The sequence below is a fragment of the Labeo rohita genome, chromosome 24 (genome assembly GCF_022985175.1).
Source record: "Labeo rohita strain BAU-BD-2019 chromosome 24, IGBB_LRoh.1.0, whole genome shotgun sequence".
Classification (NCBI taxonomy): Eukaryota; Metazoa; Chordata; class Actinopteri; order Cypriniformes; family Cyprinidae; genus Labeo; species Labeo rohita.
Genome location: NC_066892.1, coordinates 21,125,317 through 21,151,376, shown reverse-complemented (window position 1 = coordinate 21,151,376; position 26,060 = coordinate 21,125,317). Strand labels below are relative to the sequence as shown.

Here is a 26,060-nt window from a genome sequence, read left to right as displayed (position 1 = left end):
TGTGCTGACACAATAAATACCAACACACAAAAAAAGTTGCCCCACTTCCACTTCCAGAACAACAATTTACAAATAATTTACTCACCCCCTTTGTCATCCAAGATGTTCATGTCTTTCTGTCTTCATTCGTAAAGAAATTATGGTTTTTTGAGGAAAGCTTTTCAGGATTTTTTGTCATAGAATGGACTCGATTGGTGCCCTGATTTTGAACTTCCAAAATGTAGTTTAAATGCAGCTTCAAAGGACTCTTAATGATCCTAGCCGAGGAAGAAGGGTCTTATCTAGCAAAACGGTCGGTCATATTTTTCGAAAAATAAACATTTATATACTTTTTAAGCACAAAAGCTTGTGTAGCACAGGCTCTGGGATGCGCGTCCACGATGCTACGAATTAGTAATGGGTCGTTCTTGAACGATTCATTCATTTTGAATTTGCAACCAAATCTTTGAATAAACGTGACTCGGGAAGAATGATTCGTCTCGTGGAGTGATTCGTTCAGTCGCGCATGCGCAACATCCTATTAGGTTCTGTACTGGAATTAGTTCACCTATTTCGAGTCTTCGGGTTTTTCGAGTTGTTCGTTCATCTTATGGGGCTGTCACGTGATGAACGAACGACTCGAACCTGAAGACTCGAGAAATGAACTAATCAATTCTTTTCTGGCTCACACTGCATTGGTTGAGCTTATGGGGCTGTCATGTGATGAACGAAGGATTCAAACCCGAAAACTTGTCAGATACGAGGTGAGGTGAGCTAATCATAGACTAAAGACCCAGGTAAACAATGAATTAATTTTTTCTGTTTCTTATAGCATTATAGTTTTGTCTTGTTTGTAATGTAATCAACATTTGTGTAAGCAGTAGATGTGTTAGGGAAGTAACCCTTAACTTTTTAATTATATTTTGCTAAAATGAACAAAATGAGCGAAATGACTCAAAAAAGATTCATTCATTTTGCTGAACGAGACTCAAAGGTCTGAGTCAGTAAAATGATCCAAACTTCCAATCACTACTACAAATCACGTCTAAGTTAATCATCTGTGTACTCTGGCTAAAAAAGGTAGAGTATGGCGAAAAACTCCATCTTATTTTCTCCTGCAACTTTAGAATCGTCTGACATCGTTGTACCTTTTTGTTTGTAAAACAAAAGCGTTTGACTTACTTGCACTTTCTTAGTCTTTGCGTGTTTACTTTGTAAACACTGGGTCTGTGGTTCCGCCTACGTTCCGTGTGTCCTTTCAATGTGATTCAATAGGCGTCGTGAACGCGCATCCCAGAGCCTGTGCTACACAAGCTTTTGTGCTTAAAAAGTATACAAATTGTTATTTTCCGAAAAAAATGACAGATCGTTTCACTAGACAAAACCCTTCTTCCTCGGCTGAGATCGTTTAGAGCCCTTTGAAGCTGCATTTAAACTACATTTTGGAAGTTCAAAACTATTATATGAAGAAAAATCCTGAAATGCTTTCCTCAAAAAACATAATTTCTTTACGACTGAAGACAGAAAGACATGAACATCTTGGATGACAAGGGGGTGAGTAAATTATTTGTAAATTTTTGTTCTGGAAGTGTTCTCCTTTAATGCTTCTTCGTTCAGAATCATCATATACATGTGAAAATATTTTCAGGCATGGGCTGCACAGCATGATCCTGGTCCCTCTGAACACACCAGGAGTGAAGAAGATAAGACCACTCACTGTTTTTGGTCAGGATGGTGAGTTCTGCGTAACACAATCTACCTAGCCACATGTAGCTTATCAGATCCTCACCTCAGGTTCACTTTTTGCGGATCCCTTTTATGTTTGTGCTTTAAAGCTCCTGTCTCACTATCGCTCCACACCCATATCAGAACACTCACTCTCTCATCATCCTCTGTTTGATTTTGTCTGTGTTTCCACTTTTGTCTTTCAACCACCGTATCATTTTCAGTATGCTGTAGAACAGATTGAAGATTGTGTGTATTGTGGGCCCTTGAGGGCTCCCTTGCTTTTACTACAGAGTTAGATGTTGTTTATCTCTGTAGATGCAATCCATGGTGGCCATTTTGAGATCCACTTTGACAATGTGAGGGTTCCTGCTTCCAACATTCTTCTTGGTGAGATTCATTTATCAGAGTCTGTGTGTGTGTGTGTGTGTGCGTGTGTGCGTGTGTGTGTGTGTGTACTTGTTTTTGCTACATTGTGGGGACCAAATGTCCCCACAAGGATAGTAAAACCTGAAATTTTTGACATTGTGGGGACTGGCTTGAGGTCCCCATGGGTACAAAAGCTTATAAATCATACAGAATGAGTTTTTTTGAGAAAGTAAAAATGCAGAAAGTTTTCTGTAAGGGTTAGGTTTAGGGGTAGGGTTAGGGTAAGAGGATAGAAAATACACTGTGGAGAGTATAAAAACCATTGCACCTATGGAGAGTCCCCACAAGGATAATAAACCAGACGTGTGTGTGTGTGTGTGTGTGTTTGTGCATGTCCTCACCTACTGCATGTATATGTGTATGTGTATGTGTATGTGTATGTGTATGTGTATGTGTATGTGTAAACTTTAATAATTTCAGTGCCCCAGGCACTTACATTTATTTATTTATTTATTTATTTACTAACCAACTTACCTTGTGGGTATTTACACAAGGTTGGTTGGCTTCTTTGTTTGTTTGTTTTTGGTTATAAAATAACAAAAATTTGCCATACAGAGATTTATGCTTGTTATATAATTATATTATTGCAGTCTGTTTAGTGTTTGGTGACATTTGATTCACTGATTCATTAGTTATATTAATTGTTTGCTCTCTGACTGGTTGGTTGTAGGTGAAGGACGGGGCTTTGAGATTGCTCAGGGACGGCTGGGGCCAGGTAGACTTCATCACTGCATGAGGGCTGTGGGGCTTGGAGAGTGGGCTCTGGAGTTGTTATGTCAACGTGCAGCCCATAGACAAGCCTTTGGAAAGAGACTTTACCAACACGTATGTAAATGTATGCGATTTACCTGCTGTTTGTTGTGTGCTACCTTGGATCTTTTTTATATCCAATGCAACACACAATAAACCTCTTTTATATTATAAGGAAGATTAGATTTTTGTTTTAATGATAACCCAATGTTATCATTAGAAAAATCTGAATCAGGCCAATAATCTTCTGAAACCCACACTGATATCTGGCAGCACAATACTGACACCCAGTGGAAGAGCATTTCATTGCAACCAGTGTATTTCTACCTCATGCATCAATCCTGTAGTTTCGGTTTAATTTAAAGGATATAATATAGTCAGCTTGTCGTTGTTCACGTGTAAAAATTTTGTTTATGTCTGTAGGAGGCGGTAGCTCACTGGATAGCTGAGTGTCGAATCGCCATTTCACAGACACGTTTGTTAACACTACATGCTGCTCACATGTTGGACACACAGGGCAACAAGGCTGCAAGGAAACAGGTAAGATATTATTTTAATTGAATTTTAATTATTTTATTAAATTATATGATTAACATTTTTTGAACTGGAAGTAATAATCTTTCTTGACACTTCAAAGTTCTGTCTATCTCACCCTCTTCTGTCTGTTAAAGATCTCAGTCATTCCTACCTAATGCATGAACTGACAATCCAATAGATGATGGAAGATGTTCAGAAATCACCTCTGACAAACTGACCTCACAAACACCCAAAACAGACACTTCTGTAGATCATCTCAGAACTCATTCCTCCTCTTTCTGTCACTTTGCATCAACAGATGTGTCTGTGGGAGTGATATATTCCAACCCCAGATAGCAGTAGGAACTCTCTGAATTTTGACACATGGATAGATGAGCCCAATTGGAGTGTGATAACATTAAAGCATAGGTTCATACACTTATAGAAAACCTGGCAATATCACTGAAAACGTTTTAATTTGGAAAGACTTATGTTAATGAAATCTTAAAAACTCGGGTCCAGGGGTCTGAAGGAGATGCAAAGGCATCTGAGAACAGACTGAGATAGTATTTTAGAGCTTTTCAATTTCACGTATGTCCATAAGATATTACAAGTGATATATTAAAAATTGCAATAGTAAAAATATTTTATTATTTTAATTTATTTTACTTTAACTAAATTGCTTTTAATATAATAATTTTTTATTATAAAAATATAAAATACATAAAATATGTACCAAGCAATTAAAAAATAATTTCCACAGTTGTGATGTAACTATTTTAAAGTAGTGGTTGACTGTTTTTTAGGCTTGATTGTGTTTATGGGGTGCAGTCTAACATGTTTTCCCAACCTTATTTTATTTCTGTCACCAGTTTTGCATTTACTTGCAAAGGGTTAGGGGAGCGCCAGGCACAAACTTACATGGGTTTAGCGGTAACACACGTGGGTTGCGTATTATCACACATGCTAGCATAAGCAAATTAACGATATTTACTAGATGCCATATCAACACTATATAGAGGAAAAAGTACGCCAAAATTAAAAATTCTTTTGAAGATATCAGTGAATATTTATTTTACCATAGTAAAAGTAAATTTCTGGCTGAAGTAAATTTTTCATCTCAGTTTTTAATATATATATATTTTTTAATTAGACAAGTCTATTATTATTTTAATCTCCAATCTGTTATTTATCAGTTTTTAACGCTTGTCTAACTAGCAGACACTACCCAATTTAAATTAAGTTGTGCAGATGGGGAACGTTGTAACACTAAGTTACAATGTGCACCGCTGTAATTAAAATGTACTATTATATGACATTAGCAATGCAATTTACACTATTTACTTTTATGAATTTTAAAGAGAAACCACAAGAAACAGATGAATAATAACTGACAATTGATGTTTAATATTCAGAAATTACTATTTAAAGAAATGTAAAGCATTTTGGTTCGTTTATGCGTCTAGTTGTGTGTGGAGGGAGGGAAGTGTTTTTCTGAATGTCTGAATGTGTTTCTTCATTTACGCACATGTTTTGAACTATACTATGTAGCTGTGTGTTGCAATCAGGGCCGTCCCATGCATGGTTGCAATGCGTTCATTGTCAAACTCCAAAATTAAATTAGGTAACACTTTCTGTGAAGCCCCTATTTATAATACATTATAATGGTGTTTCTAAGGCATTATAATGAATGCATAATGCATTATAAAAAACCTTATAATATGTTATATCATCTCATGAATAATCATAACAACAATTATAATACATTAAAATACTTGAGTATTTGAGGTTATGACTTTTAAGATTTTGATTATTATAACACACAATGGACAGCATATACAATCTACTAATTTATAATGGACTATATCATATTACATTTTTTTTTACATTATATTACATATATTATATTATATAAGTTTTATTCTGATGGTCCCTCTAGTCTATTGACAATAGGCAATTTTCCAACTTCATGTCAACTAACACTCCTTAGAGCAGTGGTCCCTAACCACGTTCCTGAAGCCCCCCCAACACTGCATGTTTTACATGTCTCTTTAATCAAACACACCTGATTCAGATAATCGGCTCATTAGTAGAGACTTCAAGACCTGAAATGGAGATGCAAAATGTGCAAGTGCTGGGGGGGGCCTCCAGGAACCACTGCCTTGTATTAGTAGACTTAGGTTAAGGTTAGGCTAGGTAGCAGGTTCATGTACTTGCAAAGTTACTTATAATCAGTTTGTCTTTTGGGAAACCATCAAAATACAGTGTTAGCATATATTTAGCATACTACTAATTATAATTACTGCTAGCTGATATGCAGTACCATCAAAATAATCAAACTGATAATACAAATGTATAATATTACACATTCATCTGATCTGATACCTGATCTTATGGCTCTTTGAGAAATATTATTATTATATATATATATATTTTTTTTTATTGTTATTACTTATAAGTGGTCTTTGTATGGTTTAAAGGGGTCGTCGGATGCTAAGTTCACTTTTACATGCTGTTTGAACATTAATGTGTGTTGGCAGTGTATGTACAAATCTACCCTATAATGATAAAAATCCATGCAGTGGTTTTTAATTAATCTGTAAAAATAATATTCCCTTTTTCAAATCGAGCCATTCTCAGATACCTGTCGTTGTTGCATTAGACCCACAGAGGCTGCTCCCACGATAGTGGATTGACATTAGCGTCTTACCTAAGATCAGCTGTAACAGCCCAACCTCCATGTTTTGATGCCGGAGCAGGGATACGTTATAACTATGAGGAGGTAATCTTAAAAGCTATAACCATAAATAAGTAAAAAATTATAATACATTAAAACTGTTCTTATGAATACTCACGAGATATACAACATACTGTAAGGTTTTTTATAATGTATTATGCATTCATTATAATGCCTTAAGAATACCCTTATAGCGTATTATAAATACGGGGTTCATAGAAAGTATTACCTTAAATTACTTATAATTCTTAAAAAATGCCATAATTTTGTTTGAAAAAGTTAATAATTTTATTTTATTAACAAAATATTGTAGTTTGTCTTGTATATTTTTTTAATTAGATCAGATAACATTTTAAGCTAAGGTAAATAACAAAACACGTATACACTGTAATTATGAAACAAAGCAACATATTTGTAATAGGCAAGTGTAATATTGTGGTTAAAGGGGCCATCGGATGCAAACTTCACTTTTTCATGTTGTTTGAACATTAATGTGTGTTGGCGGTGTATGTACAAATCTACCCTATAATGATAAAAATCCATGCACTGGTTTTTAATTAATCTGTAAAAATAATATCCCCTTTTTTCAAATCGAGCCGTTCTCAGATGCCTGTCGGTGTTCCATCACACAGACAGAGGTCGCTCCCACAGATCAGCTGTAACAGTCCAGTAACTTTCCTTGTTTCGATACCGAAGCAGGGATGTAAGTTAGACAAGAATATCTCCGATTGAGTGATTGAGGTGTTGTGTTGCTGGATGTAATAATGAACGTAGTGGTTGTCATTTACTCCCGACATCTGAACCACTGAAGATGCAGTGGATTACATTTGTTTGTGAAGGGAATGCGCCTCCCGATCTACATACAGTCAGGTCCATAAATATTGGGACATCAACACAATTCTAACATTTTTGGCTCTATACACCACCACAATGGATTTGAAATGAAACGAACAAGATGTGCTTTAACTGCAGACTGTCAGCTTTAATTTGAGGGTATTTACATCCAAATCAGGTGAACGGTGTAGGAATTACAACAGTTTGCATATGTGCCTCCCACTTGTTAAGGGACCAAAAGTAATGGGACAGAAAAATAATCATAAATCAAACTTTCACTTTTTTAATACTTGGTTGCAAATCCTTTGCAGTCAATTACAGCCTGAAGTCTGGAACGCATAGACATCACCAGACGCTGGGTTTCATCCCTGGTGATGCTCTGCCAGGCCTCTACTGCAAATGTCTTCAGTTCTTGCTTGTTCTTGGGGCGTTTTCCCTTCAGTTTTGTCTTCAGCAAGTGAAATGCATGCTCAATCGGATTCAGGTCAGGTGATTGACTTGGCCATTGCATAACATTCCACTTCTTTCCCTTAAAAAACTCTTTGGTTGCTTTTGCAGTATGCTTTAGGTCATTGTCCATCTGCACTGTGAAGCGCCATCCAATGAGTTCTGAAGCATTTGGCTGAATATGAGCAGATAATATTGCCCGAAACACTTCAGAATTCATCCTGCTGCTTTTGTCAGCAGTCACATCATCAATAAATACAAGAGAACCAGTTCCATTGGCAGCCGTACATGCCCACGCCATGACACTACCACCACTATGCTTCACTGATGAGGTGGTATGCTTAGGATCATGAGCAGTTCCTTTCCTTCTCCATACTCTTCTCTTCCCATCACTCTGGTACAAGTTGATCTTGGTCTCATCTGCCATAGGATGTTGTTCCAGAACTGTGAAGGCTTTTTTAGATGTCGTTTGGCAAACTCTAATCTGGCCTTCCTGTTTTTGAGGCTCACCAGTGGTTTACATCTTGTGGTGAACCCTCTGTATTCACTCTGGTGAAGTCTTCTTTTGATTGTTGACTTTGACACACATACACCTACCTCCTGGAGAGTGTTCTTGATCTGGCCAACTATTGTGAAGGGTGTTTTCTTCACCAGGGAAAGAATTCTTCGGTCATCCACCACAGTTGTTTTCCGTGGTCTTCCGGGTCTTTTGGTGTTGCTGAGCTCACCGGTGCGTTCCTTCTTTTTGAGAATGTTCCAAACAGTTGTTTTGGCCACACCTAATGTTTTTGCTATCTCTCTGATGGGTTTGTTTTGTTTTTTCAGCCTAATGATGGCTTGCTTCACTGATAGTGACAGCTCTTTGGATCTCATCTTGAGAGTTGACAGCAACAGATTCCAAATGCAAATAGCACACTTGAAATGAACTCTGGACCTTTTATCTGCTCATTGTAATTGGGATAATGAGGGAATAACACACACCTGGCCATGGAACAGCTGAGAAGCCAATTGTCCCATTACTTTTGGTCCCTTAACAAGTGGGAGGCACATATGCAAACTGTTGTAATTCCTATACTGTTCACCTGATTTGGATGTAAATACCCTCAAATTAAAGCTGACAGTCTGCAGTTAAAGCACATCTTGTTCGTTTAATTTCAAATCCATTGTGGTGGTGTATAGAGCCAAAAATGTTAGAATTGTGTCAATGTCCCAATATTTATGGACCTGACTGTAAATTTGTCTGTTCGCGCGAATCATTCGTGATCCAGCTTCACTTACAGCAGAAGTGTGTGTAAGCGTTTTTTTTATGAATTTTTGCGATTGCCTTTTCTTATAACGTGGTAGTTAGGAAGTTTAGCAGCTAAACGTGGCTAATGTAAACAAGATTGTCATTCCACAGAGAGAAGAGGGGGCGGGGTGAGCAGAGCTCATTTGCATTTAAAGGAACAACCCCTTAGAATGAGATGATTTTTGCAGAGCTCATTTTGACAAGGTAAAAAGGGTGTTGTTTTACAAAACCATTAAAAATTTTTAATCAAAGTATATTAGAGACTTTTCATTAAGACCCTAAAGAATAATATCAACTGGAAAATGGGCATCCAATGACCCCTTTAAAAAATTATCCTCTGAACCGCATGTGGATTTACGCCACCTGAGAAAGTCAAAAACTGTTAGATTGTGCCTCGTGCTCCCCTACGTGTATGAAACTCAAAAGCACTTAAAACTCATTTTTCATTTATTCTCATAAGCATGTCCCTTTAGGGGCTATGCACTTTGACATAAAAAGTTTAAAAACACCAGTGTAAATGTAAAAATAAAACATTTCCATTCCTGTTTCATTAAAAATATGTCAACCCTGAGTTTGCCAAAAAAATCCATTTGGGTCTGTAAACATCTTTATTTACTGTAATAATGAAAAAGTGATGGTAATAATCACTCATTAATGAACACACACATGCCTTTTTCCAAATTCTTCTTCCAGCCCTGACCTCTCTCAAGTTACACATGCTTATCACCTCGTGTTCCATTTCAGTCATGGTAGGGGCCTTTTACCCACAATGCAGTTCCCTAGGGTCAGCCGAAATAGCAAGGCTCCATATCCTGCTGTCTGTAGTCATGGTAACACAGCATCAGGCTTCCACTAAAAAATGGAGGAATCAGATTCTTGCAGCAATTCTGTTAACGTTAGCCTCCCTGCTGTTTCTTCATTGCTGAACCAACACCTCGTGTTTGATTCATATTGTGGGTTTGGAGAAAAGCCACACACCTTAAGCACATCTCCTGCTGAGGAGGTTTTAAAAGTGTATACATACAGACCATTTTCGGCCTGTTTCTGAATCATATAGTACACACACTGTGCACATGTACAGGAGATTCGTTTATAATAAGGCCCGGTCCTCCAGCAGATGGTAAAACTTGATTGCAGATCTCATATTTATCTTCTCATGTCTGTGTATTTAAAATTAAATGTCTTGTTGGATGCATACCAGATCCACACAAATCTATAATTGTATGAAACATCCGAAGATTACATTAGTGAAATGGAATGTTATTAGCTTTTACTGCATGTGCCTGTGGGGATGCTGATGCCTGTAAGATCCCAGTGTGGCGCTTTTTCATTAGACCTCTCTCAAATGAAGAATGTAACCAAAACAAACACACACATACACACAGGCACAGACACACACACACACACATAGATCTGCCACCAATATTTACTGAACATCTTGACCTTGTCTAAATATTTTTTTTCTTTATTAGATTGCTATGATAAAGGTGGCAGCAGGCAGGATGGCGAGTAAGGTGGTGGACTGTGCCATTCAGGTTTATGGGGGTGCAGGAGTATCTGATGACTTCCCACTAGCAGAAATGTGAGAAAACTATTATTATTCTATTTTTTTCTAGCTTGTGTACATTGTGTACAATATTTGAGTTGAATTCGTTTGAGTTTTTAAATGATCTCTTTATGGTGACAAGTACCATGATACCATAAAATACAAAAAAAAAAGAAAAAAAAAACAATGCTTGTCGAATAAAAAAAACAAGGTATATATACCGTACCATTTAAATTCCATGGTGTATGAATATATTAGTCAAATAATACCGTGATATCTGTAATTGTGTACTCCGACAAGGATTTGAAATATATGGAGATGTTATTTAGTGTGTTACAGTGTGTGTGTATAAATATATATATATATATATATATATATATATATATAGTAACATTAATAATAATAATTAAGAGTAGTATTAATAACTTGTGTTAGTGTAGTAATATAATTATTATTAATAATAAAAATAATAATAAATGTTGTTCATTTCATCATCTACTTCTTATTGATGTGATGTATAATAATTGTAAATAATCTAACTATATAACAATTAGTAATGTTATGTTTATAATATTAAATACTATTAGTATAATATAATATTAAAATATATAATTGTAAATAACATTGTTATTACTATTATTATTACTATTTTATGCCATAAACAAACATTTTGCATCTGTTTGATGTTTGACATCTACTTAAGACTTTTAGTGGTGGGATGACATATTAAAAACATTCTTGTATGGTTATATGTTTATTTAGGTATGCTTATGCACGGACACTACGCATAGCTGACGGACCTGATGAGGTTCATTTGTCCTCCATTGCTCTCCTAGAGCTCAGAGACCAACGGAGACGAACCCAAGCTAAACTCTGATTCACCTCAAATCAGCCAGACACATAGCTTCCCAATTATTTCCTGAACATGTCTAATGGCTCTCTGTCTTAGAAAAAGATCAGATGATCTCAGATGACCTAATCAAAGAAACAGAAATAAGCAATGAATCATACTCAAAGAATTCCAGCTATATAATGAGAAATGCCTTTTGTGATTTAAGACCATTAAGTATGTAAACAATAGAAAGAAAATGTATTAAAAATGTAAGGCATATCCATAATTGACTTACTGTACTTTAACACCAGTCTGCATTAGGGATCAAATGTAATGTAGATCAAATGTTAATCTATGTAAATTAATGTATAATGTTTTCTTTTTAATTGTAATCTGTAATCAAAAATACTTGTTTTTAAATGAGAATACAATACATTATAAAGCACAGTTCATAGTGATATTACTGTTTTTGTTAACTAACTTCTCTCTTCCTCTCTCACACATGGAAGATTTCACTATTCATTAGACTTAAGCAGACTGAAAAATGGGTGTGTTGAAATGTTGCAGCTCTCCATGTCTCAATGTCATGGCTACCACCCAGAATTTCCATCCAGCATCATCACATCTTGTGTAGACTTCCTAAAATCTGGTGTGTTTATAAAAGTATTTGTGTCTGTGCGTGTGTGTGTGTGTGTGTGTGATGTCGGTTGGATTACTCAGGCATTGGGCCAGTGCATTTTGTCAGTCCCTCCTTCGAAACTGGAACGACTCTATGCACAGGTGGGCTGGTATTTTGGTTACTTAGACACATGCACACACAGACAACAATGGGCCTCCTGTAGCTAAAGAGGAAGTCTGAGTGTTTCCTCTCTAATTAGGCATCACCAATCTCTGAGCCAGTGCTCTGGCAGTCAGCATGCATACTGGCTGGTGTTACATAGCCAGACAAGTCTGCTCCACTTTGCAGTGCATTTGGCCAAAATTTACCAACTTAGATAGGAAACCATTGTTTGACCAACATCTTAATACACCACATATCTGTATACCACAGATTTGTTTCCAGTGAACAGACTTTTGTAGATATTAAATATTATGAAATGTTTAATGATTAAATGCCATTTCATGTTTTTTTCTTTGTCTTTATTAAATCTTTTTTATGTATATGGTAAGTAGTTCAGACCATTCAAATTAAAGTTTATTTAATCAGAAATCTACAAAAGATTTTTAGATATATCTGTTAGAGACTTATATAACTTAGTACAACATTGTTCAGAATCATATTAGCAAAAGATGAAACTATAAACTTTCTTCTAAATGAGTATTAAGCAGGGTTTCAAAGCTTACTATGCTGAATATATGATTATATTATATATGTTTATATTGAAATCATATTTATTTCTTTTGAGATATTTAAATGTGGGACTGTCCAACTCTGGTCATTAATTGTGATCACATTATCTGCACAGAATCTGTGTGATCTCACAGTGCTCTTTAAGTACATCGCCTCAGATGTAAATGAGCTAGAATGTTAACAGGAAGTGCATGCCTCAAAGAACCTCTCATGAGCATGTGCTATTCCTTGAGTTCTTCTTTCTCTTGGGTGCACTTCTTCTGGATCTCTTCTTGACAGGCTAAAATACACATAGAGCTATAGTTCCACCATTTCACACAAAATTGTTAGAAATATTTACGTTTAAGAGAACTCACCTTTAATGGTGGGATGGGATGGGATGCACCCTCAGAGTGTCTGTCAACACTTACGACCTGTCATGGAGATCTGTAAAGTTATTTTTTCAGCCCTTTTGAAAACATACTGTACTGTACCAGCACTACGGTACAGTGGTAGTAGATAATAATACCCCCCCCCACCCCCACACCCTTTTTTTTAAATGAACTGTTCTATAGTTCTTTAATGGAAATAACTGCAAAAGCCCCCCTTTGGAAACTTATGTATATTATCACTTTATTTGTGTTGATGATAACTGTGATTGTCAAGGACACGCACCTGTAGTGGGTTGGTTGCATGGTTATGGGAAAGAAGTGAGTAAGAGCCGATGCGAGATCTGTGGGGCTTTTTTTTACTGGCGTTCAGATGTCGCCTTGACCTGTCAGTCTAAAGCACAGAACAGGATGTGAGCTTTTATATTCTTTTTTTTCTCATTTTTTGTCAAGCTTAGGAAACTGATACGGTGTTACATACTCACTTGGATGAGTGTATTAGGAGATCCTTTGACTGAATAAGATCCAGGCTGTGGAGTGAGTTGAGCTTGTCTTCGAGACCTCACCTAAGATCAGTTAGAGAAATAGATGTTGGCAGATTTGCAGATCAGACACAGGTGTAATCTGCACACTTTTTTGTACTGTTTTTAAAGGAAATTCACATTTTAATTCAGCAATTTGAATTGATCAAAATTGACTCACCAGAGAAGATAAGGGCTCATCTTTAACCTATGAAGGACATGAAAGAGGATTATTATTGGGTATTATTAAGTATTATTTTAACAGCCTTTTGCCTCCACAGTTGGTTTTGAAAATAAAAAAAGTAAATTAAGTAAAATAAAAAAATAGACCTTGGAGATTATTTGTTCAGAAAATAAGCCACAATGACATTTAGAGCCAGACAGTTGTTTTATTTCATTACCTTCTGAGTAATCTGGAGTCTGTATATTAACAAATTAATATAGATTAAAGCTGTGATAATTCCCAAGTAAAAAAACATATTGCCTTTCAGACCACTTATACCATTATATATGCTTTGTAATTATGATGTCTTCTTGACAGAGACAACCATTTAGTTTTATTATTTGATTTCTTTGTTTGTAATTTCAGAATACTTTTTAAAGCAACTAAAAGTAGTAATAACAAGATTAATAAAATTATTCTTTCAGCACACATACTCTTTCCTCTATTTGATCCCTCCCTTTCCACCTAATTTCTTAAATACCATATTCATTTAAAACAAATTAGACATCAAAGACGTGCAGTGTTTATGGTGTTTGTCTCCTTTATTAACCAACCACATCTAGCAGAGTTCAGCAGATATTTCAGCAGAAATGATCATTTCTGAAAGCCAAAAAAAGTGTTGTTTTCCATTTCCCACTGAACTATGCCAGAACTAGGTCAGAAACTACCACACCAAAGCTAAATTACAATCTAAAAAATAAACATGTTAATTTGTTTAATAGTTCAGACACAGGTATGTGTATTCACCTCTTTATGTTAACTCTGGACATGAGACAGAGAATATGGAAAACTTAGTAACTGGAAATTCAAATAGCTCCCTGGCACATTGAAATTCCATGGAAAGTTGGAGACGTTTATTCCTTTCAGGGTATTTTAAGTTGACAGACCATTGAGTCAGAGCTCTTCAGACTCCACAGTAGCAAAGAGTGGAGTCACATCTGTCTCTGCGGTTCTGACTCCTCAAACACATCTGGTCAGTGTCTTTACTGCCCCTTTAATGTCTAAAAATACACATACATAATGCCTTATGGCCAGTATAATTGCCCTATTCTTTTGCTTTGCCATTGTGACGCAAAACCAAGCTGGAATGGAAACTTGTGGTCTAGCATTCCAGGACTTTTACTATAGTCCTTTGTAAAACCACAAACTACAAATTCAGTGTTGTTTCTTATAGTGAGTTCAGTGATTTCTCAAAAAATCTTATGCACAATTGTATTTTGATTTAGCGTATAATTGTTCTGTTACTAAGTAATACATTTTTTTATAAAAGTGTAATTACACAAAAAGTGCACAAAGCCTAAACAACTGTACAAGTACCACTAAAAGGTTGTAGCTAAGGTTAAAACACTTAAAGTAAGTCACAATTTCAAATGGACTATAACATTTTTCAATCATGAAAGATCTGAAACCAAAAGCTATAGCACTTACCTTAACCTCTGTAACCTGTGTGTCGGCACAGTCCACACTTCTGCCTGTGCAGTCCAGAGCTTGTGTGAGCAGACATCCCTGCAGACAGAGCAGATAGACCCACAGCACCATGGCCATAGCTGCAAGAGTGTGTTAGCATGTGGGGTTAGTAGTTAAGAGACTGTTGGCTTTGTGGAGCGCTCTCTCTCAGTGCAGTAGTTTTATACTCCCAGTCCTAATGGAGACCAGATGAGAAAGAAAAGACCATGCCAACCACAGACACACACATACACACACACACATATCCTCATTTGTCTACATAGCAGAGAAACCTCGGACATACTTATACAGTTAGAAGAACAGAAACCCAAAAGCTTGCAACCACAAAAAAAAAAAAACACATATGCACAACTGTACATTCTATTTAGAAAACGGATACTTTGTCAATTAATGGTTACAATGTTTCTAGACCAAAATGCAGAGAAACTTTCTAACTCTTGCTCCAAACTTTTCCTAAAAGAGATGACACAGGAATTTGTGAGGTTAAGAAAAATCTTTTTTCTGTGGTCACATAATCACATTCCAGCCTCTGAGGAACATAGTGAGGATGCTCTGAAGTTATCATGTTCTTATACAGCAAGAGAAATAAGAAGAGAATCCTAATATTCCACACAGTTTGATAGGAAGAAATTCAAAGCTGTTAATTAAACAACACACATGGACATATGCATTCTTACACATACACACTGAGTTAAACTTCAGAGGACATAGAGGACATGGCATGACTAACTTCTGGTTCCAGAGCAGAGGAGACTGCCAGGAACACTGGTTTGTCAGCTTCCGGAGTTTAAGATTTACTTGCTAGGGTGTTTTTTTGTTAAACATTGAGAAAAATCTGTTTTGTTTTTGCATAGCCATTAGCCTGATAGATCTGCTGACTGCAGAGAATGAAAGGAAGTAGCTCAGTTCCATTTAAATTCATGATTTTTTTAAGCTTCTGCTTTTGAACAAAGAAGCTGCAAAGAAGCCCCCCCCCATTCCTTAATTAGGATTGATTGATTGATTGATTGATTGATTGATTTGCAAGAGTGACAAGTAATTTTAAATAAAAAAAAACATGACTACCAGTGCATTAAAAGCATCAAAGGCATTACTTTTAAATTGGCCTGGGAAATGAGCCCTGATTTGGTTAAATTCAGTAGCTGGTAAAAATAGTTTCATCATTACTTGTATGATGATGAATGCATCCCATTTGATTTGTCCACTTAAAATTTGCACCAATAAATCATGATTTATCCTTTTGAGTGTCTTTAGAGAATATATGCATAAGCCTTGATGAAATGATCATTTGGTGAACTTCTTATCCACATTTCCCACGAAGATTTCTCCCATGAGAAATTTGAAAAACATTCATTGACGCAAATGTTTGGTTGTAACTGAAGTGATGTTCTGTCAAACTCAGTGAATTTAACATTCTATACATTGTAACATTCTTGTTGTTCAGATATATGTACCGCAGAATAACACAAACTCAGACACGCTGACAGAGTAATACTTAAAGTGGACTGGCATGCAAACCCCAGTGCTTTTCACTCACTCAGACTGCTTTGGACATTATCCTAAGAAAGTGTTTTCCAGTCTTTGTTTTAAATTAGGATTAGTGGGAGAGAAATTAAACTTGACTGCGTTCTTTATTCGTGGTTTTAATATTAAATATAATTCCTGCCTTTCAGCACAGATTTCCTGATGTTTTATCTGCAAAGAAGACATTTCTGTTTTTAAACATTTTATAGGCCTGTTTAGTGCATTGTGACAACCGAAAGTCAAATGTAAGTGGTCCCCAAGCAGATAAAATGTCACAGATGTACTGCAACACAAAAGGTAATGGGGTGTGAGGTTTGTCATAATCCAAATTGCTTACATCTTTTTATTATCTAATATGTATATTTAAGTTTCAGATAAAGTGAATGAAAGTAGTATTACAGTTTTGTCAGGTAATGTAAACCCTTTTGTTGCTATGGTTACACAATTTATGTCTGTGATTTTGTCAGGTTTGCAGTTTTTCCTGCTGCCTGTGCGAATGCAACCAGAAAAATGGCCCAAGGATGATATTGGTTCTCTAAAAACCATCCTGCTGGCTAGTTCCTAGAACTGAATTCCTAGAACTACAACTTAGACTCAAATGGGCCTTCTGTTTTATCAACACAAGTCAGTGCACTGAAAGATGGCAAGAGGAGTCATTTTAGCAGGAAACTAAGTCTTGCACTGAGTCAGTAACCAATTGCATAGCAAGAGTGGTTCCCTCTAGGCCTGACTAATATTTTCCCTGCCCGGCTCAATGATACTGTTTATGAATAGGATTTGTTTGCAAAGTGTTTAAAATTGTGAAAATTACCAAATATTGAACCATAGTTATTGTGACTAAGATCTTCTGTTTTACATGTCAGAGAAGTGTAGTTTAGGACATGTAATTATTAATTATAACTTTAATGCTACCAAAAGTAAGCAAAGGTTTGGTTCACCTTGTAAGTTTATAACAATTCTTTAGAGTTTCTGTGTGAAACCAGTCAGGTAAGGGCAACATCCTCTGATGATCAAGCCAAGTGCTTAAATTCTCATCCCCTGCCAGTGTGTGACATCCATTGTCTTTGTGGCTTAGAGCTGCTTACACTTGCGTGGTAAATTTGAGTTTAGCTAATTTGGGTGTTGTTTATTATATACACAAGACAAATATATACAATAAATAAAGATGGCTGATGCGACAGTGGAAGCAGTGAGCCAGGCCTTAAAGGGCACTCCACTTATCAAGCTTCTTTCCAGCCTAGTACTAAATTTGCCTGTCCAACCAAACCAGGACATCAAAATTTCCCTGCCCCAAGATTAGAGAAAGTTGTGGATATGAGGTTTCATGAACTCAAAAATGAACTGGCTGATCTGTGTAAGGACAATGAGCAGTTAAGGGCAGACACTGTAAGATAGTCAGCAAAAACTAAAGATATATGCTATTCGCAGCCAAGGAAGAGAGTTAAAAATTATGAAAAATTAAAGTCTATGTATAGCAAAAGAACTTAAACAGCTCAAGAAGGAGCATTTAAGCATGACTGTGCTATTGGAGAACCAGGACACAGACATGGCTACTCTGCAAACAGAGTTAGCCCATACTCAAAATAACCTGCTAGTACAGACAGAGGAGTAAAATTCTCTGGGCTCGAGTGAGACTAGAGTTGAGTTCAAACGATCCCAAATGCAGTTGTAAATGATCCCAACCGAGAAAGAAGGGTCTTATCTAGCATAACGATCAGTTGTTTTAATAAAAATAATACAATTTATATACTTTTTAATGCCAAACGCTCATCTTGTCTTACTCTGCCTGGACTGTTTTTGTTCCGGTTCATGACAGTTATGGTATGTCGAAAATCTCATCTTCTCCCTCAACTTCGAAATTGTCCTATATTGCTTTTTTGTTAAGGGTGTGTGATCTTCTTTGCATGTTCACTGCAAAGACTGGGTCAGAATTTCTGCAGCAATGTAGGATGATTTTTAAATTATTTTTTAAGTTGAGGGAGAAAATACGATTGGAGTTTTTCAACATACCCTAATAGCCTTAAGTCAGAATACACAGAGTTCAGGGATAGAAAGGCAAGAAGTGTTTGAGATTAAAAAGTATTTAAATTGTAATTTTTTAATCATTTCACTAGATAAGACCCTTCTTCCTCGGCTGGGATCATTTACAACCACATTTGGGATCATTTGAAGCCGCATTTAAACTGTCTTTTGGAAGTTCAGAATCGGGGTACCATATCAGTCCATTATATGGAGAAAAATGCAGAAATGTTTTCCTCAAAAAACATATTTTCTTTACGACTGAAGAAAGAAAGACATGAACATCTTGGATGACAAGGGGGTGAGTACATTATATGTGAATCTTTGATTTGGAAGTGGACTTCTCCTTTAACATAGACTTTTAGCTATGCAAATAGACCTCATATCAGAGAAGCCATATCATGGCCACCTCTAACAGCATTGGCCAATCAAAATGCGTGATCTGAAAGGTGCCAACTTGCAGATCCCTCCTACTCAGGGAAAGATTAAAAGGTTCTCTTCAAGACAAAGAATTGTACTAAGTAGGGTGGTCTATGTCGTGCCAAGTTTTGTGTGCTAAGTGGTGTGGTTGACCTTGTGCTAGGTTTCCCTGTGCTAAGAACAATGTGGCAAGCCAAGAGCTAAGCCGCTAAGCTAAGTTGTTCTAAGGCAGTGTTTCTCAACCCTGGTCCTGGGCGCCCCCCAACACTGCACTTTTTGTATATCTCTCTTAAGCCGGGCTCACACTACAGGATTTTTAGCACTTTTTAGGCACTTTGATCGGTCTCGGCGCAGATTATCTGGTAATGTGAGGCGTTCACAGATAGAATCTTGCACCTCTCAATCTGCTCGCACACAAATCGGGGGCCACCCCAATTAATATCAAACATGTTTGATATTTAGGATTTTAAATCGGGATAATGACGGCTATATGATTACATCACTACTTTCACAACAGCCAATGCCCGACCGCAAAACAGCTGCTGTATGGGTCCGTTGGGTAGTGGAGATGGAGGAAACTGCTTTTTGAGTTTTTGTAGTAACATTGTCTCTATAGTGTCGAAAACACACCACAACAGTAAGGAGTAAGAGGAGCTCTGGGGTGAAATCGTCTCAGTTTTGAACCGGGTGAGTGCAGAAAGCTGCTAGCACACTAGCTAACATATGTAAACATTGCTGAAATGATGATTTTTTGCGTAAGATCATGTGAGGTGATCCCACCAGCATGATAATCTTAATAATATCTTGTAGTGTGTGATGCACCACGATTTTCAAATTTTGTAGTGTGTGCATGTTTAAGATTTCAGGGAAGATAATCTTCAAAGATTCTTTTAATGTGTGCGCTGCAACCAGATTTCATAATCGGTTAGGATTTTAAAAATCCTGTAGTGTGAGCCCAGCTTTATCTGACACACCCATTTCAGGTCCTGGAGTTTCCTCTAATGAGCTCATGAGTGAAATCAGGTGTGTTTGATTAGGGAGACACAAAATGTGCAGTGCTGGGGGGCACCCAGAACCAGGGTTGAGAAACGAGGATGTTCTGCAAGAAATGTGTTTGGGGAGTCTGGAAACTGCCACAGCAACAAATGACAACGATCCCCCCACCCCAAGCATGTGATAAACTACTCTTCTCTGACATGTAAATCAGAAGAGCTTAGCCACAATAACTATGGTTCAATAATCTGTAATTTTTACAACTCTAAACACTCTGCAAATGAATTCTATTTAGGGTTGGGTATCGTTTGAATTTTATCAATTCTGATTCTGATTCTCAATTCCAATTATTTTCAATTCCCAGTTTCAGTTCCAGTGTGATTAAAAAATAATATCAAACAAATATCAAACTATTTATTCTGTGTCTCATTATTGCAAAACATTTAGTTGCAGCTGAATACCATAAACAAAAATCGGCAGGACACATAAAAACTGGATTCGTTTAAGAGCTTCATGATTCTGCAAGAGTTTGTTTGTTTTTTTAATGGAGACTCTGGTTCTCTCAAGATTCAGAAGAAAAAAATTAGACAACTAAACAAAATCACATTTAATTTATAAATGAACGTGTAATGCCAAGCCAGCAGAGGGAGCCATCACCCGAATACTGACTGCACGCTCCCTCTGCTGCTTCTACTGCCACTTCCTGTTTGGCAGTACTTAAGGACTCACCATGTGCTCACACCTTCGCGAAGTATTGCCAGTTTACCTGCCTTACCGAGCGTTTTCTGATTATCCTGATTTGTTTACACGTGTATGATTCTGCTTTGTTTTCTGACTACCGTTTTCTTGGATTTCCCCTATTGGATTGTTTGCCTGTGTGGACTGATATTACGGTTTGACATTATTGCCTGGTTTCTCACTACGTTTATCGGATTACCCCTGGACTGTCGAAAGATCGGACTGCTTTCTGGTTACCGACCCACTGCCTGGTTACACGTGTATGTTTTCTGTGCTTTGCAATAAACTTCCGCATATGGATTCTAACGCCGCCTCAGCGTCCTCGTTACAGAATACTTCGCCGCCCTTGAATCCAGCGGAGGTTTCCAACTTGCAAGCGGCGTTCGCTTACCAAAGCGAACTGTTAAAGAGTTATCAGGAACAGCTCACGAAACTTCAAGTGGTCAACGAACACCTGACGCACTACGTTCGATCTCTTCCTCCTCCCATGCCGTCAACGGTAAGCTTTGCCCTTCCTAACAAGTTTGATGGTACGGCTGAGCAATGTAAAGGATTTGTTCGTCAGGTAAAGCTGTATTTTGATTACCAACAAGACCGATTTGAGTCCGAGGAGAAGAGATGTGCGTTTCTCATGACTCTGCTCACTGGAAAAGCTCTCGATTGGGCTTCGGCGGTGTGGGACGCCGATCCCCAACTCAAAAAATCTGTTGAAAATTTCCTGTTACAAATTCGTGAAGTGTTCGAATATCCCGCTGGGGGCAGGGATATTTCGACACAAATCATTCATGCAAAACAAGGTAACCGTACAGCAGCAGATTATGCGATTGAGTTTCGTACTCTGGCAGCCCAGAGTGGATGGAATGATGTTTCTCTTAAAGCTATATTCTACAACAGCTTGAACATCGATCTTCAAACCGAGCTTGCCTGCCGGCGAGAGAATGCATCATTTTCGGAACTCATCAACCTCGCAATCAAGATCGACAATCTCATGAAACAGTCACCCAAGCAACGCACAAACAAGGGCAACCGTCACGTTCCCACAGGCTCTGATTCCACAACGGAAAAAACACCGTCCGAACCCATGCAACTCAACGCCTCAAGATTGACAGAAGAGGAACGGGTTAGACGTCGTGTTAACCGTTTGTGCTTCTACTGCGGTGGACCAGGCCACCGTATCAGCGGATGCCCACTCAAATCCAAGACTTCCTCAGGGGTAAATATCCAAAACCTTTCCATACTACAGTACAAATCTCTGACATTACCGGTTACCATAAGAACTGATACTCTCTCTCTCGATCTCACAGCGATGATTGACTCTGGGGCTGCACTGAATCTCATTAACAAGGATATCGTCAAGAAATATAACATCCCCACTCAACCATGCATACCACCCATTCAGATCAAGGCCATTAACGACACCCTCATCGACCACGGCATCCACCATCAAACCAAAACCATAACTCTACGGATTGGTCTGCTTCACCAGGAAAGTGTTACCTTGTATGTGGTCGATTCACCCAAGTACGAGGTCATCCTTGGATTCCCCTGGCTCTCTATCCATGATCCTGACATCTCCTGGTTCCAAGGGGAATTGACTCACTAGTCCCCATTCTGCAAGAAGAACTGTCTCCTCGTTCAACCACAGCCATGTCTCACCACAAGCATTGAGAGCCCTGACACCAAGGTAAAGATTACCATTCCCAGTCACTATCAAGATTTGTCAGAAGTTTTCAGTAAGGTTAAAGCTACACAACTTCCTCCACATCGTCCCTGGGACTGTGCTGTTGATTTACTACCCAATGCCATGCCACCCAGAAGTAAAGTTTACCCATTATCACGAATGGAGGACCAGGCTATGGAGGACTACATCGAGGAGGCACTTGATTCAGGTTTCATCCGGGTATCTACATCCCCTGCAGCAGCTGGCTTCTTCTTCGTAAACAAGAAGGATGGTGGACTACGGCCTTGCATTGACTACAGAGGACTTAACAACGTCACGGTAAAATTCCGTTACCCTTTGCCTCTAGTTCCCCCAGCTTTAGAACAATTGCGGGAGGCCACCATTTACACCAAACTTGACTTGCGAAGCGCATACAATCTCATCAGGATCAAGGAGGGTGATGAGTGGAAGACTGCATTTCTCACCACTAGGGGGCACTATGAGTACCAGGTAATGCCGTATGGGTTGGCCAACGCCCCAGCTGTCTTCCAATCCTTCATAAACGAGATTTTCAAGGACTTCATGAACAAGTTTGTAATCGCCTATATTGACGACATTCTGATTTATTCCAAGACAGAAGCAGAACACGTATACCATGTGCGTGCTGTACTATCTCGCCTACTGGACAACCAATTGTACGTCAAGGCTGAGAAGTGTGAGTTTCACGTCCACCAGACATACTTCCTAGGATACCAGGTCAGCCACCAGGGGGTCAAGATGGATTCCAGCAAAATCCAGGCAGTTACGGAATGGCCTCAACCATCCACCATCAAGGAGCTCCAAAGATTCCTGGGCTTCGCTAACTTTTACCGCCGATTCATCCGTAACTATAGTACCATTGCTGCTCCACTCACATCCCTGCTAAAGAACAAACCCAAGAAGCTCTGCTGGACCGAAGGCGCAGATCGGGCATTCTCCACGCTCAAAGCAAGCTTCATTTCCGCCCCTATCTTGAAACACCCTGATCCCGAATTGCCGTTTGTCGTGGAGGTGGATGCTTCGGACTGCGGTATCGGAGCCATCCTGTCCCAACGTCACGGCCAGCCAGGCAAACTTCATCCCTGCGCCTTCTACTCTAGAAAACTCACCAGCGCGGAGCGGAACTATGATGTGGGTAACAAGGAGTTGCTATCCATGAAGGCCGCTATTGAGGAGTGGCGGCACTGGCTTGAGGGCGCCAAACACCCGTTCCAGGTTATCACCGACCACAAGAATCTTGAGTATATCAAGGGTGCTAAGAGGCTGAATCCTCGCCAGGCTCGTTGGGCCCTCTTCTTCACTCGATTTAACTTCACAGTCACTTATCGACCTGGAAGCAAGAATAGTAAGGCAGACGCTCTCTCCCGACAACATGATCCTCACATGGATCTTCTCACACCAGAACCCATTCTTCCACCCACTGTCATTCTGGCTCCCATCTCATGGGATATCATGGAAGAGATTCAGCGAGGGTACGAGCAGGACCCTCCACCGCCACAATGTCCACCCAATAAGCACTATGTACCTCAAGATATGCGTCAACAAGTTCTCCGATGGGTCCACACATCCCTCAGCGCAGGACATCCAGGGATATCACGCACTCTACATCTGGTGAGAAACTCATTCTGGTGGCCTTCAATGACCGCTGACACTACTACATTCGTCAAGTCATGTCAGATCTGTGCACAGTCTAAGACCCCCAAGGAACTACCTTCTGGACTACTGCAACCATTACCCATTCCACAACGACCCTGGTCCCACCTTTCCATAGATTTTGTCACGGATCTGCCACCTTCCCAAGAATTCACAACCATTCTGGTAATCATAGATCGTTTCTCCAAATCCTGCCGTCTCATTCCATTAAAAGGTTTACCCACATCCATGGAAACAGCCCTAGCCCTTTTCAACCATGTCTTCCGTGTGTATGGTCTACCTGAGGATATTGTAAGTGACAGAGGAACACAGTTCACTTCACAGGTCTGGAAGGCTTTCTGCAAACAGCTCGACATCAACGTCAGCCTCACCTCAGGTTACCATCCACAGAGTAATGGGCAGGTTGAAAGATTAAATCAGGAGATCGGACGATACCTGCGTACATACTGCAGCAGAGAACAGCACAGATGGTCAGAGTTCCTTCCCTGGGCCGAATATGCCCAGAACTCACTCACCCATTCTTCTACAGGCCTCACCCCCTTTCAGTGTGTCCTGGGGTTTCAGCCCCCTATGTTCCCGTGGTCTGGTGAACCTTCTTCGGTACCGGCTGTTGATGATTGGATTAAGCGTAGTGAGAGGGTGTGGGACAGTGCTCATGTGCGTCTCCAGCGGGCTGTAAGGAATCAGGAGATCCAGGCCAACAGACGCCGCCTTCCACACCCTCCCTACCAACCTGGACAGCGGGTCTGGCTCTCTACAAGGGACATCAAGCTGCGGCTGCCCAGCAGGAAGCTCAGCCCAAGGTACGTAGGTCCATTTAAGATTCTGAAAAGAATTAATGAAGTAACCTACCAGCTTGAGCTTCCTCCTAACTACCGTATCTCTCCCTCTTTCCATGTGTCTCTTCTCAAACCGGTCCACCTGGAGGCTGACCCCGGCCAGATGGCCCCAGAACCGCCGCCACCCCTGGAAGTGGACGGCTTACCCGCCTATCAGGTGAGGGAGTTGCTGGACTCTCGGCGCAGAGGGGGTCAGCTCCAATATTTGGTGGACTGGGAGGGCTATGGACCTGAGGAGAGGTCATGGGTAGCCGCCAATGACATTCTGGATCCGTCCCTCACGGAGGAGTTCCACCGAGCCAGACCCGATCGTCCAGCACCACGACCACGGGGACGACCTCGCCGAGCTCCAGGAGTCGCTCCTAGAGGGAGGGGTACTGTAATGCCAAGCCAGCAGAGGGAGCCATCACCCGAATACTGACTGCACGCTCCCTCTGCTGCTTCTACTGCCACTTCCTGTTTGGCAGTACTTAAGGACTCACCATGTGCTCACACCTTCGCGAAGTATTGCCAGTTTACCTGCCTTACCGAGCGTTTTCTGATTATCCTGATTTGTTTACACGTGTATGATTCTGCTTTGTTTTCTGACTACCGTTTTCTTGGATTTCCCCTATTGGATTGTTTGCCTGTGTGGACTGATATTACGGTTTGACATTATTGCCTGGTTTCTCACTACGTTTATCGGATTACCCCTGGACTGTCGAAAGATCGGACTGCTTTCTGGTTACCGACCCACTGCCTGGTTACACGTGTATGTTTTCTGTGCTTTGCAATAAACTTCCGCATATGGATTCTAACGCCGCCTCAGCGTCCTCGTTACAGAACGATTCAGTGACTCACTCAAAATTTACTTGTTTCATTACTAGATGAATCAGCATTTGTGAATAAATCTCTTGAATGATTCAAGATATTTTAACAGCCCCTTTTCGCCACTTACTGGCCTAACAATGTAATCAGTAAATCTTTATTTGAAGTGTCAAATTACTTTCAAAAGGTGATTTTAGCTACTCTATTTTGAGTTTATATCCAAACTATAAACTTTTATCCCAGTACTTTGTGATTATTTGAATGTTTGTAAAAGAAATAATGACACTGTGTGGCTGAAAAAACTGTGAAGCTGTTTCATTCATATACATCAGTGGTTCCCAACGACATTCCTGGA

The 26,060-nt window shown here is 39.1% G+C and overlaps 2 protein-coding genes across 2 annotated transcripts in view; one reads left to right on the top strand and one right to left on the bottom strand.

Annotated features, from left to right (window-relative positions):
• Window positions 1–11,541, top strand: part of acad11 (acyl-CoA dehydrogenase family, member 11) — an 89,979-nt gene extending 78,438 nt beyond the window's left edge. Inside the window, exons 15-20 of the mRNA XM_051098068.1 lie at window positions 1,628–1,713; window positions 2,023–2,094; window positions 2,804–2,958; window positions 3,307–3,423; window positions 10,178–10,287; window positions 11,014–11,541. Coding sequence (XP_050954025.1) covers window positions 1,628–1,713; window positions 2,023–2,094; window positions 2,804–2,958; window positions 3,307–3,423; window positions 10,178–10,287; window positions 11,014–11,128 — 655 coding nt within the window. The 3' untranslated portion in view covers window positions 11,129–11,541. The remainder of the gene's footprint in view (window positions 1–1,627; window positions 1,714–2,022; window positions 2,095–2,803; window positions 2,959–3,306; window positions 3,424–10,177; window positions 10,288–11,013) is intronic.
• A 552-nt stretch (window positions 11,542–12,093) lies between these two features.
• On the bottom strand, window positions 12,094–15,171 carry si:dkey-12l12.1 (uncharacterized). The gene is made up of 6 exons (XM_051098084.1): window positions 14,975–15,171; window positions 13,505–13,531; window positions 13,288–13,368; window positions 13,089–13,196; window positions 12,791–12,847; window positions 12,094–12,714 (listed from the first exon to the last, which is right to left on the bottom strand). The coding sequence occupies exons 1-6, from the start codon at window positions 15,089–15,091 to the stop codon at window positions 12,643–12,645; spliced, it is 462 nt and encodes a 153-aa protein (XP_050954041.1). The 5' UTR covers window positions 15,092–15,171; the 3' UTR covers window positions 12,094–12,642.
• Window positions 15,172–26,060: the final 10,889 nt, after the last annotated feature.

Bases quoted from the DNA above. Each gene is read 5' to 3' on its own strand.
- si:dkey-12l12.1 (XM_051098084.1), bottom strand. From the start codon at position 15,091: ATGGCCATGGTGCTGTGGGTCTATCTGCTCTGTCTGCAGGGATGTCTG. The intron at 13,532-14,974 runs GTAAGTGCTATA...TGTCCTTCATAG, and splicing joins CACAGGTTACAGAGGTTAAG to GTTAAAGATGAGCCCTTATC. The intron at 12,715-12,790 runs GTGAGTTCTCTT...TGTGTATTTTAG, and splicing joins ATCCCATCCCACCATTAAAG to CCTGTCAAGAAGAGATCCAG.